Source organism: Equus quagga, chromosome 12, assembly GCF_021613505.1.
Source record: "Equus quagga isolate Etosha38 chromosome 12, UCLA_HA_Equagga_1.0, whole genome shotgun sequence".
Classification (NCBI taxonomy): Eukaryota; Metazoa; Chordata; class Mammalia; order Perissodactyla; family Equidae; genus Equus; species Equus quagga.
In genome coordinates, this window is record NC_060278.1 from 107,580,222 (window position 1) to 107,595,364 (window position 15,143).

Sequence of the window (15,143 nt, forward strand, 5' to 3'; positions counted from 1 at the left end):
TTTCTGTCAGCATTCATAGAAACAGTGTAAAGTACTTTATTTCAAAGCCATTATGTTAGTTTACTCCATAATAATCTAAGCTGTGTATTCCTTTTCTGATTTGAATTTAGTAATAACATATTTTTAAAGATAAGTCGAAAAGATTTCCTGAATAAATTTTCGATGACAACTGCTTAAGGTTCAGTTTTTTCCCCTCCTTTAATCTCTCTTATTGGACTGCGGTTTTATCTACTTGATTTAGTTATCATTTCTTTCTGCACACTTTTAAAACAGACCCTGTGACTTCTCTTGGGAGAAAATTTCAGAGAGGTAATCTTATTGAACTAGCTGTCTTTCATTCAAGAAAATTCAAGAAACCGAGCAGAGAGCTGTGTGGTAAGGTGTGCCAATGCCCCCAACCCAACCCCTGCCCAAGACCACCCCCAGGGAGGATACCAGGAACTGCTTGAAGGCAAGAGTTTCTGAAAATTCTCTTCTCTCCCTCTTGTAAGGTTTGCATATTTTAAATTCTGTTCTTTCCACAACCCCTCAGCTTCTGGATATAATTTGTGCATAATTGTGTATTCTCCTCAAGATTCATCTCCCTCTTCCTTCTCTACCCTTTCTTCAGGTGGAATTTTCTGGGTGTCTGATGTTTACACTTTTCCAGACGAGAGTTAAGGGGCCCCTCCCATTTTCTGTCAGATCGTGGATTTCTTTTCCTATATTGCTTTGGAACTGCAAAACAGATTCTTCTCACCGATGGTAGTGTAGAAATCTTCAGGAAAGATGTAAAGATTATTTTAATGCCTCAAAGTGTGGACTTTCTATGGTCCCAATATGTCAGTTGCTGTTCTAAAAAAAAATGTAAAAATCAGATTTCTTAGTTTGGTAGGATTAAAAATTATTTCTGGTGCAGTATTCTTTCCGTGATCTGGCATCGGCGGTCTTGCCTGTATTTTCAGGTAAGCTTTTGGTTGTGTATGTATCTGAACTTTAAAATTCCCGGTGCGTTTTATCGGACTGATTCACTTTAGAGGAAGATAAAGGGTGCTGCTCTGAGGCTAGGAGATAGTTTTTGAGGTAAAAAAAAAAAAAGTCCTGTAATTCAAGTTTCACATCATAAAAGACAGGATTTCTAAAGCTGGCATGAGGACAAAAGAGTGGCTTCATTGAATTCTGTAAGAATTTGGTCCCCCTTCTACTCTTCCTCTTCTCCCCTTTGTTGCCGCGTCTCAGCTTCCGAGTTACTCATCGCCTTGAAGTTCAAGTCTCTGAGGTCTCCACCGGCAGGGCAGAGCCAGTTCTTGATATTTTATTCCCTGCTTCGGTCGGAAAGAACTCATGACCATCCTCCTTTATTTTCTATCTGGATCCATAGAAACCACGGAGAGGCTTTTGCTCAAAAAACACTCGTTGAGTCGCGTTGCCTCAGGATGACGGTTACAGAAGCACACTTTCTTTTGAGCTAGAAATCTTGAGAAAAGACGAAGCCCAGATGAAAGTATTTCAATTACGGCATAGTCCACCCAGTCGTGTTTCTCTTATTATGAAGAAAACCACACTTATAAAATAAGCCAGAAAGCATACATTCTCGAGTAAATTTTGGTATGAAAGTTTTTAAAGAGTATTTTGGGGCCACCTTTATTCTTTTCCCTTTATCTCAGTCCTCTTGCTCCTAAATGATATGTAAGAAAAATGCTATTGAATTCTGTGTGTGTACAAGATTTGACGTTACTGAAATATTTTAAACTGGCTTTCCCACTAACATTGTTTAAAAGAAACATCTGAGTGGGAGAAAGTTTTCAGCTTTCGAAACGCTTGCCTTTCCTCAAGAAAGCAAAGGGAACTTTGGTGGCAGGTGTTCTGAGGTAAAAAAGAAAATACCCAAGTACCACACAGGATAGAAGATCTGAACTCGCCGTGAAAACAGGATAGTGTTCCCTCATCCCCTTTTCCTGGTTTTCCTGTCAAACTGAGTTTTCCTAGTCTGTAGTTTGGGTTTGAGGGGAGAGCCGCGTTCTCCCTAACATTGATCGTTTCACAGAGGCTGGACCTGGAATGTTTGCTTTCCTAAGTTGATCGGAAAACCAAAATTGATGAGACCAACTCCAGTATTCTCTTTCTTGCCTTTGCTTCCTGTTTGAAATTAGTCTGTTTTTTCCCTTATCAGGAATAATTAAGGAGAAAAGGCAAGAGCTTTCTTCCCAGCTATTATCCTTGAAATGGATCAATTTTGTCTTTTTAAGGATACAAATCTTGAGGAAAAATGAGCTCTCTCAAATACCTCAATTATATTTTGAGAAATGAACTGTCTTTTACAGACTCATTTAGTAATGAAAAACATTGAAAATAATAATTCAAAGAGTAGATAGTCTTGATTTCAATCTTGGCATTATTGATTTCAAATGGTATTTTCAATAATTATATTTTTTTCCCTTTCACCTCCTGTCCGCATAATGCTCTCTCAATTTTAGGTACCTGCTTATGGTCTGGGCACAAACTTTTAACTTAAAGATTGATTTTAAACATCACTTTCTACTAAACATCTTTCAGAGGAAAAAAAATTCTCTGAGAGGCAAATCTTAAATTGATCGCCTTTCATCAAAGAAATAGAAAGGAAATGCGTGCCACTAAGAAAAGTCGTTTCTGAGATAATATACTAAGAGACAAACTTTCAGAAAATTGCATTTGGAGAAAGAAATACTCTGGCACGTAGTGAGATTTTGATATATGTGTTTTTCTGTCCTTCTGATGGGTCTTTCAACTGTGTTTTCTCTGAAGAACTGGGTTGAGACTTCATCATATCGGTTCTCCTTGGACAGTTTTGTGAGGTGACAATTTTAGTGATTTCTCAGGCTGGTCACTTCTGACTCGAGCCAGATTAGGTGTCCTTGTGGTATGATTCATAACCCATCTCCTTTGTGGCGTTTCCCACAATACCAATCATTGTATAATTATGTCCTCATTTTCTTCTCTTCAGCCACCTGTACACGACATCAGCTAGGTACAATTAAGCTTCTTAAAGCATTAACAATAAACCCTTTTTTAATTCCAGGGTGAGGAGGGCACTTCTATCCTTTCTTCCTTCTTGTCTCATTTACTTTCTCACTGGAATCTCTTCTTTTGAATTCTGTACATAACTAAGCTTTTAAGTGACTGAAATATTTTAACTGGATTTTTTTTTTCACTCACACAGTTTAGGGAAAATTCCTCTGGGGCTAACATTATCAAAGCAGCTGTCTTTCATTGAAAAAATAGAAAGGTAAAGAGAACATCTCTGACAGGTACTTTGTGAGATAAAAGGTTTACCTAATCGTGCTGAAGAGGTAGGACAGCTGAATATTATGTGAGCATGGTGATGTAATTCTCTGAAATTAAGTGGATTAGAATTTCTTTTTTCTTTTTAGCCTTTAAGCTTCTGTTGGTCGGCCACGAGTGGACTGGGAGAGGTGCGGCTGGGGAGACGAGCTTGGTGTTGCTCATACCCTGCTCTCTCAGTCACAAATCACCTCATACTGTTTTCCTAAGAGAAACAAAATGGCAGCCTGAACTCCAGGGTTCCCTCTTCCGTGAACTCCCTCCCCGCTTCTCTGACTAGAGCTAATGGCTCTGTACCATTATTTTTCCTGTCAGAATTAATGGGGAGATATTCTTTTCCTAAAGCCATTAGTTAAGTAATATTGCTTACAGAATTGCTGAAACAGGATAACACCTCCTTCTCCAGGATGTAAATCTTAAGAAATGATGAGCCAATTGCTTAAACACATCAATTATATTCCAAAGCCTGAACTTTTTTCTCTACAATTTTCATTTAGAGTTAAAAGTTTGAAGGTAATGATCCATAAAGTAGGTTCTCTTGATTCAGTTTTGGCACTAAATAATTCAAATAATATTAGTGATTTTTTTGTTCTTCACTTGGTTTTTCTTTTTCCTCACAATTTGTCCTCTCTTTATTCAGGGTGCATTCACTTATTGTCTGAGCATGATTAAAGTTTCATCTTACCAAAAGATTTTAAGCATACTTGTCCATTAAATATGTTTTTTGGGAGAAAATGGTAAGTGAAGTGTTCTCAAACTGATTGCCTTTCATCAAAGAAAGAGAAGAGAAATGCGAACCACGGAGAAAAGTGGTTTCTGAAAAAAGAGATTGGAAAATGATTGCTCAGTAGAGGCAAAATTTTAAAAAAGTGAGGTTAGTACAGAAATATTCCAGATTTGGTTAGAGGTGGAAAAATATATTTTTCTCTTCCTTTTGTGAGTCTCTCAACTTTTCTCTGGGTGAGAAACTAAACTTTTGTTACCAGGGCGTGAGGATTCCCCTCCCTCAGCAGCAGCGTGTTCTGACTGAGCTGGCCTGACCACTGCTTCGCACGAGCTTGCTCGGGTGTGCTCTGGGGCTTCTCCTCATTATTTTCAGTCTGAACTTTAGAGCCAATGTCATTATTTGTCTCTTATTTTTCTTTCAAACTAATAAAGCAATACCAAGCCTGTGGCAACAAAGAAAGCAACATCGACGTGTCCAAGTAAAGCTTGGCAATTCCCTGCCTCATGGCCCCTCGAGGCTGCCAGAACTAGGTTGACTTTCCTTCCGTACCCTTGTCCACATACATACAAATATGGACAGACACTTTATGCTATTGTTATTGTTTTTGTTTTTTTACACAAATAAATCATACTATATGTAGTAATCTGCAACTCTTTTCTTCTTATATATCTTTTATATAACCTAGAGTTACATAAAAGATATATAAGATATATATAGATAGATAGATATGTATAAAGATATATAAAAGTTATATAACCTAGAGTTATATATATATAGGCCTACAGCCTGTATTCTAGATAGGTTAACAATGCCATAAGATCCCGCAGGATAGCTGTACCATAACGGATTTATTCAGCCCTTCCCCTGTTCATGGACGTTCCTGTTGATTGCTATTGTTTTCCTCCCACAACTTACGGTGCATCAGTTGCTCAGTTTCCCAAAGAGCTATTGCTGGAGCATGCATGTTTTATAATTATATATTTCATTTTTTAAGATACTACCAAATTACTTTGCAGGAACAAGTTTCCTCTCCCATAAATAGTTTTTTAACAGTATTTTTAAAAAGAAACTTTGCTTCAGCAGAAGAGCGAAGGCTGAAGTCTCGCCATCATAGTGGGCACACTGAGCTTCTTGATTAACAAGGGGTCACAAGAGGCCTCTCCACAGCACATTCGGACCACAGGGACGGAGGTCAGCACAGTGCTGTTGTTCGAAAATTAATTTGTTATCAGTGTTTAAAAATACATGGGGGCCGGCCCTGTGGTCTAGTGGTTAAGTTCGACGTGCTCTACTTTGGTAGCCTGGGTTTGTGGGTTTGGATCCTGGGTGCAGACCTACACCACTTGTCAGTCAGCCGTGCTGTGGCGGCGACCCACATATAAAATAGAGGGAGACTGGCAACAGATATTAGCTCAGGGCTAATCTTCCTTAGCAAAAAACCAAAACAAAACAAAACACATCGAATCCAGATTTCTGCCTTCTCTTGGAAAGCCGGACCCTTGCTCCTTCAGGGTCTCAGTCCAGGGAGCTGAGGGTCAGCTGTACCCTTAAGTTTGGAGGTACCCTCCATTCATCACAGTCCCACCCACTGTCAACTCCCCTTGTTTAGGTTATTCATCTGGTTATTTGTAGCATTGAAGTTTGTGATTCTTGGTTTAAACCAGGGTTTCTCAATCATGGGCCTGCTGACCTTTGGAGGCAGGTCGCTCTGGGAGGTGGGCCAGCCTGCGCCCTGCAGGGTGCTAAGCAGTGTTCCCGGTGCCCACCCCCTACTCCTGCCACGTCAGGACAACTGCACAGTCCCAGGACATCACCCCCGTTGAGAACCACTGAATTAAATAGATCCACAAATCCCATTTTCCTCAGCAGATTTCTCGACAAACTTTTCCGAGAGTGTCTGTGAGCCGTGTTCACGATTTCTCGTTATTCTGCAGGCTTCCATTTCGCTTTATGAAGGAATCTTGTTGAATTCTGTGCACAACCAAGCTTTAAAGTGACTGAAATATTTCAAACCAGCCCCCATTCACCGAGTTTAGAGAAAATATCTGAGAGGAGAAAGTGATCAAAACACTTTCCTTTCATCTCAGGAAGACCGCGGGGGAGAGGGCCATGGTTACAGGTGTTTTCTGCGGTAAAAGCTTTGCCTAATTACACGCACACAAAAGGGACCATTTCTAAACCCTCATGAAGAGCCTGGAACAAGTGCCCGGAATGGCTGTCGCCTTTGTTCCCTCGGTTCTCTCTCGAGGGGGTGTCCTTTGTGAGTCCCTCCTGGCCTCGGTGGCTGGCCTGCGGCTCCCTGTTCTCACACGGCTCTCCTCAGCTGCCTTACAGAGTGTCGGGAAGGATCTGGAAGGTTGGGGGCTGGGCTCTCCAGGGCTCCTCTCCCCCTTTGCCGTCTCTCTCCTTCTCTGACAGGAGCTAATGACTTCCCTACATCTTTTCTCATTAGAATTAATAGAGAAGTATTAATTCTTTCCTTAAAGCTATTAGTTAAGTCATAGTGCTCTGAAATTGCTGAAACAGAATAATTTCTCCTTCATTCTAGGGTGTAAATCTTGAGAAAAGATGAGAAGCTGTTGCAAGTATATCAATTATGTCCCAGGGAAGAGACCCGCATAGACAATTTTCATTTAACAACTAGAAACTTCTAAAATAATGATACATAAGGTGGATTTGCTAGGCTCAGTCTCCGCATTGAATGTTTCAAATGGCATTTCTTTTGTCATCTCTTTTCCTGACGTGAATTCCTAAGCCTATTTTTGCTCTGTATTTGAGAGTCACGCTCTTGTTGTCTGGGCACGGTAAAACTTTTCATTTAAAGCAAGATTTTAGACACCACTTTGCACTAAACATGGTTCCGGTGAAGAATTTCTGTGTGGTAAGAGCTCCTGTCGTGTTGCTTTTCATCAAAGAAATAGAAAAGAGAGGAAAGCCACTCAGAAAAGTGGTTTCTGAAATAAAAGATTTGTTTGTGATTACTTAGAAGCAAACTTTCAAGAGGCCGCCTCAGGATACTGCGGAAGTACCGTGTGGAGGCTGCGCTCCATGAGCATGGTTTCCGGTCCCCCCTGGGGTGCCTCTCCGCCTGTGCAACTGACGTCTGCGGCTGCTTCTCGCTGCTCGCTGCCCACCCACTTCTGATCGTTTTCTCGTTAGAATCGATGTCCTCCCGCCTCTGCCCGAGAGAAAGAAAGCCTCTTTCTTCCTGCATTTTTAGCCATATATATCTTTTTCTATAGAGGTTTTGTAAACAAAAATTGTAAAGGGATTGTGGAAATGAATTTAGTTACAAAAAAATTTATTGCAATGTCTGACATGAAATAGAGCCTTCGAAAATATTGGTTGAATAATTACATGAATGAATGATTCAGACTCAGTAGGGAGAAAAGCAGCCAGGACAGTGTCATGTGGAACGATTTTACAGTACGTGGGGTTTTCCTTTTTCCCACAGCTATAGGTGGGGTGGGGGACCGTTTTGCCATCTCATAGCACCCTTGCTTTTTCCTTCACGGTATTTGCTACATTTGCTCGGTGAATTTTTTTTGTGCAATTATTTGCTGACTGAATTTCTCCCCCTTTAGACCATGATTTCCACGAGAGCGCGTCTGCCTCTTTTGCGTCTGAATAAATTGCCTGTGTTTAGGACAGCGTATTGGTTGTGCTCGGTACTCAGTGAATATGGGCTCAATAAATATTTAGGCTCAATAACATGGGCTCAAAAATGTGCTAGAAAATACAGACTCAAAAAAGTGGACTCAACAAATATTTGAACAAATGCACAAATAACTGCCCACATAGTGATTACTTTGAGTTCTGCCTAGTGTTCCTTAAGTAATTGCAGATTTTAATTGCTAGCACATTATGCATCCTTCAATGGCTGGAATGCTTCTACGCGATTTAATCTCTGATCAATTAATAGTCTAGGAGATTACTCCCACGTTCCTGTTTACACTTACAGCTTGCTTAGAAGTCCTACGTGGTAGACTCATTTTTACCTTTTCCTTATAATTCAGAGTCTTTGGACTCCAAATTAATGGAGTTTTTGGCGTATTGGGGCAACTGAACGAAACGTATCCAATTACTTACATTTTCAGATAATGATATTTGAATAATATGTCTATTAGCATTTTAATAAGGCCTGGGAATCAGACAGCTGGGAGAAGGTTTGGCATTAAAAATGTCTACAGTTATGTTGGAAGTTTCATCATATTGTTTCTTCACTCCATTTTCTTTCTAATTATTTTACAGTTTCCTATAGCCTTTTCAAGATGGCTAAATTTAAATTTGCTGCAACACTTTCAACAGTCTCCTCCTCTCTAAACGAGGTTTGGCAATTATTTCTGAGGGAAATTATTAAAAACGCAGCCTTTAATCAGGAGGAGAACAGAACGGCTCTCAGAACTGTGATGACATGGTTTCTCTAATAAGACTCACATAATTGCGTAAGAGCAGTCGGATTTCCGAAGATTGCATTAAGACGGTGGAATCCGTAATTTCTGAAGAGGTAGGAAGTGATTCATACAGTGATGCTAAACCCTAAACAGGATCACATTCTGTGCTTTAATATTCAGCCAGGGCATGACTTACTTTTTGAAAAGGGCCATTCATTTAAAAGCAAGTTAGCATCCTTCTTCAATAATCCAAATTAGTTTAACACACTTCAGTGACATTATTTGGGCATTTTTCACAATTATTAAAGATAATTCAGTTTTCTCTGTAGACTATAGGTCAGAAGCAAATTAAATCAATAGATTTTCTTGCCTGGCTCTCTCAGATGAGTCAGAAGTTATTGGCCAAACGCGCACATGGCCTTTCGTTACGTTTAAAAACCAAAACAACCTGCTGAGAAGACATTTGGCCAATCTGATTATTTTCCCTATACTAATTGGTTTTGCTTCTTCATTGAATTGAATGAATTGTCTGGTTGTTTTGTCACCGTGGGGACACAGCTTAATCCGCTTAGAGCGAGGCGCTTGTGCTTGGTCAGCTCCGGGACACTGGAGACGTTTATCATCGTTATTATCTTTTGATGATTTTTCATGGGTGAGAATGAAAACATATCTTGAATCCATCCATTTTCTCCATTTCTATGCCCACTGTCCTAGCCAAGCCATCTCATCTGTCCCCAGACGACCTTGGTAGCCTTGTAACTGGTCTTCCCACCTCTCTTCTCTCTGCCCCCAATTCCATCTCCAGATAGTAGCAACAATCATCTTTAAAAGATAGATTGCCTGCTGACCACGCTGGCTTCTTCACAACAAATGCAGAAGAAAATCTAAACCCCACCCATGGCTGCCTGCACCCTTCTGGGCCTGGGCCCCAGTTGGCTTCCTGACATTTATTCTGCTGTCTGCTCCCTGCTCTCCACCCTCCTTCCACACTGGCCTCCACCGGTTCCTTAATCCCCCCAGCTCTTCCCACCTCGGGACCACTGCACCTGTTCCTCGTTTGTCTGGAGTGGCCTGGGTGGGCAGGTTCTTTCCCATCCTGAAGGTCTCCTTTCAGGTGTCACCTTTTCAGAGAAGCCTTCTTCAATTCTGTACAACAGCTACCCGTCCCCCATCACTCTCTGTACTGTACTCTTTATTTGTTCTTGCTTTCTGGAATACCCCCTGTTTATCCTCCGTCTCTGGAATACCCTCAGTTATCTTTACTCCCTGTGATCAATATGTTTATTTCCTTCATGACCCCTGTCACAACCTGACATCATCTTATCTATCAGTTTACTTGTCTTTCTTTCTCCTCCCTGTTGGAGCAAAAGCTCTTGAGGGTCAGAGCTCCTCTGTCTTGTTCTTCTCCAACTCCTCAGGGTCGAGCATGGTGCCTGGTTCGTTGACATATTTGTGTAGCAAACGAATGGAATACTAAAAGCCTGGTTCTGTGTCATTAGACAATCCCGATATGCAGGTGCTCAAGTGAATATTGTATTAATAGAAAAATCATTCCTTCCTTTTCCAAACTGTTGCACTTCTATAGATTTTCAAAGTTCATTTGCTCGGGATTAGTGCACTTGATATTCTTGTCACCTCCCCCAAGACAGAAGAGCAAGTCTGCTCTTTCAGCTCAAGACGGAGGACAGAACACATTTGCTTACCTCCGCTTTCCTCTAAAATCCCAGGACAAGTTAGTAAAAGTGTATGTTTGTAATGCACAGGTCCACAAGGACAAAATGACTGGAGAAGAAAGGATGCCATCATTGTGGAGGCTGGAATGCAGAGGTGGAGTGGTAACTGATTTAGCAGACCCAAGAGAACTTAATCCTGATTGAACAGTGGATAAAGCCCTAAAAACTCAGAAGTTCATGGTATCAGGTGGGGCTGAAAACAGGAAGATTGGTTGAAAGACTAAGCAGCATCAGACCCTTCAAATCTCCTTCTCCTCAGAGTGTGGTCACTTCCCTTGCTCTCTTCCCACAGGGTACCAGGGGCTTGTTCTCTGCAGAGCATCGAAAATGCTGGGGACGCCAGGCACAGGTGGTTCAGCAGGGAGTGAGGGGACCCTAGTGAAGACAGAGGGTGTAACCTGATGGTTAACACTGCATATTGAGCCCCTGATTCTCGACCCCAATGTAGACTCCAGAATGCTGGCAGCCTGGCTTATACTTTCCCGGTAGGAGGCTGGAGAACACCTTGTGTAGAAGGCGGTGAGTCTGTGTGGAGACCTGAAGAGAGTTACTTCAGGGTTTCCCACTTAAACAGGGTGTCCAGATAACCCTGCAGGGCGGCCCACGGTTGACAAATTGCACTTGTGAAGAGCTCCCAACCAGCTTTTTAGTGCCTATTGCTTAAACATAGGTAGGTAGATAAGATTGCTGGATATCTCAGGAAAGCCTTTCATTGAAAGAGAAAGATGAAAACCAACAGAAACAAAGGAACTTAGGAGAAATAGAGACTGTGTAAGGAGAGGCAAACGGCGGCAGTAACAACAGTAACAGCAGACTTGTATCGCCAGAGATGTGAGAGAACATGCGGGAGCTCTGAAATAATAACAGGATGCCATAAGGAAGGAATAAATGATAATAATAATGGGCTCTTAGAAATTAACAACATGATAGCAGAAATAGAAACATATGATTTGGAATATAAAGTTGAAAAAATTCCCTGAAAAGTAAAATAATAAGACAAAGAAATAGAAGATAGGAGAGAAAAGATAAGAAAAATAGAGGATCAGGCCAGCAGGTCCAATACCCAATAAGAGAAGTTCTAGAAAGAGACAAAGACAAAATATAAGGAAAAAAAATCAAAGGAATACCATATTTTTCCTAAACCGAAGGACATGATTCAGATTGAAAGGGCCCAATGAGTGCTCAGACAATGAATGAAAATAGACCATGGACCATGGTGACAGTGGAACAAAGAGGAGCCTAGGAGCTTCCAAAGAAAGACAAAAGGGTTGCACTCAAAGGATCATGAGTCATAAACCACCTTGGCTCCAGACTTCTCAACAACTAGAACTCAGTGGAGCTGTGTCTTCAGTTCTGAAGGAAAATGAATTCCAATTCAGAATGTTATACCCAGACAAGTGGCCAATTAAAGTTTAAACAATTTTATTTCACCCACCCTTTCTCACGAAGCTACCAGAGGCTTTGCGTTAGAAAAACAAGAGAGTCAACCAAGGAAAAAGAAGTGTGGGAGTCTAGGAACCAAGAAGGTGAAGAGAATTGCCAGGATGGGGTGGAGAGAGATCCAGGGACACAGCCATGCATTGGGCCAGGGAGCAGCAGTCCATTGGGAGCAGGTCAGAAAGTTCCAAGAGAGATATTTCTAAGGAAATGAGGCAAATTGAGAAGGAGTTTGGAGGATGATTTTAGTGATAAGTCTGTAGAAAACTAAACAAAAGAGAAAAACAAAGTAATTATTAACTCCAAGGGAAACAGTGTTGGCAAGAAAGACAATGTAATCATAGTATACTACATGACTTGGGTGAAAAATGTGGTCCAGAACATAATAGTGAAAGCACTGAGTATTCTAAACAAATTATGACATCATGGTGATGGAACTGTTGAGGGGCTAGGGGGCTGCGCAGTGCGTCTACCTGTGGGGATGATGAAGGCTGCGGACGAGGGCAACTCATCCTCGACCCTCCTCTCCCCTCATCAGAAGTCATAAGCTCTCCTCAAAGTGAAAAAAAGAAATCGAGCAGTAATGCTGTAAGTGTGTTATTAGGAGTGAAGGAGATAAATATTAAAAGAATCCGAAGTGGGAAGAAATGAGTGTGTGGGCAGGTGTTGCTGTTTTTCTTCGTCAGTACTAAGGTTTGACTTTTTAAAACTCTGTTCATATGTAACGTTAATCCAAATGAAAGCAGATTTAAAAGTGGGTCTAATGCTTTTCTCTAGTGACAAAGCCGTTCTGGAATGTTTTTCTGATCTCATCTAATGATAGCATCTACTCTCTGAAATTCTTTGGTGCTTTTGACCTGTATCCCAAGCCAATATGGTAAGATGGAGGAGAGAGTAAGGGTGACGGATGAGGGAAAGGCAGCTGTTCCCTTGAAAGGGAGATGCTGTTTGTGCATGTTGCCAAAGGTGCACCTTGGCCGCCCCTCTCCCCATACAAATCACAGCAATAACCACCACAAAACAGCAGCCAAGCAAAAACCAATCCCCTCCTGCTGCCCGCTGTTCTGGTGGAGACCACGACACCATGCAGAACACAGAGGGAAATTTCTCCTCTCGGTTCCTGGTTGTACGTCCAGAGAATGCAAGCCAATCTAAAATGAACCTAACGATGTGACCAGGAAGATGACTCTGACAAAAAAGAGCCACTTGAAGTATTTTTTTAAATATATGTAATTTAGGGATTTTTCTGCCTTGGGAATGGGTTTTGCCATTTCTTTCCTTAGTAGAAATGGAGACATTTTACTTGACTGTGTGAATTGATTCAAGGTAAATTGAGTTCTCGTACATACCATGTGAGATGTGGGTTAATGAACTCAGAGCTGGTCGTGAAGACACAGATAAACTCCTGGGAAATTACTATTTGCTGAGTTCATAATTTCAGGTGTATATAAATGTGCCTCCCTCCTTTCAGGTGTAAATCTGCAAGGGGAGCCATCTTATGCCGTCTCAGAATTGTCTCTTCGTTGTGGAAACGGAGAGGAGGAGGAGGATGGCGGTGGACAAATCTCAGGAAGCTTCTCTCCTGACATAAGTTCAAGGACTGCCGAGGAAACAGAGGAAACAACCGTGAAGGTGGGAATTCTGATTCCGAGCTGTCTCTGCCTGTCTGTTTTCTAGATTTATGCCTCTCCTTTCGTGTTGGTGTCCAGTGTGGCAGAACTTGCTCCAAGCTCCCGTTGAAGTTTCCTGGCACAGAAAGCCCGTTAGGCAGACACATCCCTCCAACTCTTCTGTACTGAGAGGATAGGCGATTGGCTGTGAAACTGTAGGAATGATCTGACGGATTATTAAAAATCCTAGCTACATTATTAATTCATATCTGAATAGAATAGAGATGTTCAAGCTGCAGATGTCACTGTGACATGACATCACCACTAGGTAGACCGGGGGCACTACATGTCAAAAAATATGAAAATCCTAATCCAGACCACATTTTTAAAAATGCTAATCTGGAAAAACTTAAATGCACAGTCCTATGAAATAGCATGTCTGCCTCAAGAGCAGTGGCAACTTAAAATTGGATGCTCAGAACTGGTTGGAAAATTGAATGATTTGATTTTTCACAAAGCAGATAAAAATACATAGCAATCCCAGTAAGCTATTTTGTGTCAACAGGAAACTTTATTCAAGTTAATGCATCAATTAGGTATTAATGGAAACTGACTGGGAACATCATATTGAAGTCCACGCCAGGTGAAGAATCATTAGGACCTCAGGACCTTGTTTTCATTGAGGATCATGTTTCTGACCACAAGCTTTTTGTACCAATTAACCTTTTTTCCCCTCATTTATTTTCCTTTGCACTTTTTCCAGGCTATTTCTCCATCTGCTGGTGAGCACGGTGACTGTTGTCCTCAGAACACTGCTGTTGGGTCAGGATTATCTGTGCAATCCGATTCCCGCATGGCAGTGGCTAACGACAGCCTGCTGTCCTGTGGCAAAGGTCTTGACATGGGATTGCTCGAGCTTCAGCTCCTGCCCTCTCAGGAGCAAGTCTCAGTAGACCCCAAACTGTGCGTTTTCTTGGATGCTCAAGAGCCTTCTTCCTTGGAGTCCAAAGGAACATCTCCCCGCCATGATGTTGCTACCTCTGTGGCCACCACTTGTACTTCTGTCGGGGCAAGAGCAGGTGACACAACCCTGGGAATTCACAGTGCAGAGCCACAAGACTACAGCCAGGCTGCGGGAGAGACTCTGACACAGAGCTCCCCAGACAGAAAAGCCAGAGCAGAGGGCATATCACCATCACTCTTGCCAGGGAAATCTTCATCCGGACAAAGAATTTCAGGTTCAGTTCCATTGGGTTCAACTGGAAAAACTCATCTTGAAATACCAGCTTCAGGACCAGACTCAACTAGCTCACCCCAAGAGGAAGGGAGACACAAGACACCTTTTCCTTCCAGGGGGCAGCACGAGTGTGGGGAAGTGGTTGTCTCCTGCCCTCCTGTAGGAAAGGACAGTGGGAAATGTCAAGTGTCTGGATTAATCACTCTGAAAGATTGTGTGGTTCCTTTTAACCCAGGGCAGCCCACAGAATTCCCTGAAGCCCCTTTGAAAACAATCAGGAAGAGGAGTTTGGAAGGAATGAGAAAGCAAACTCGAGTGGAATTCAGCGACACCAGCAGTGATGACGAAGACCGATTAGTGATAGAAATATGAAGCTTCCAGAGAAAGACCGCTTCTACAGTCAAAGACTGGTGATGCTTCACAAGTGAATGTCAAGCTGGCAGAACTGAACTCTATCCGTGAAGCACCTGCAGATTAGGAAAGCCATTTTGGGTTCTTCCCAAGACATCCCCAGCCAACTCTGAACCCCCAACTCAGCCTCATCATTCCCCAGATCCCCTGGGCCACACCCCGCTGGTGTTCACGTGGTGCCAGGCAGGGCAAAGGTGACAAGGAAGCAAAGTCTAAGAATGCTCAACACGCAGTGACTGTGGCTTGATTCCCAGTCATGTCCTCTGCATCGGTTTCCCACTGTCTCACCCAGTA

At 42.0% G+C, this 15,143-nt stretch overlaps 1 protein-coding gene across 1 annotated transcript in view; it reads left to right on the forward strand.

Annotated features, from left to right (window-relative positions):
• Positions 1-14,925, forward strand: part of ZNF831 (zinc finger protein 831) — a 62,894-nt gene extending 47,969 nt beyond the window's left edge. The window contains exons 4-5 of the mRNA XM_046678101.1: positions 13,063-13,223; positions 13,965-14,925. Of these exons, the coding sequence (XP_046534057.1) occupies positions 13,063-13,223; positions 13,965-14,810 (1,007 nt within the window). The 3' untranslated portion in view covers positions 14,811-14,925. The remainder of the gene's footprint in view (positions 1-13,062; positions 13,224-13,964) is intronic.
• Positions 14,926-15,143: the final 218 nt, after the last annotated feature.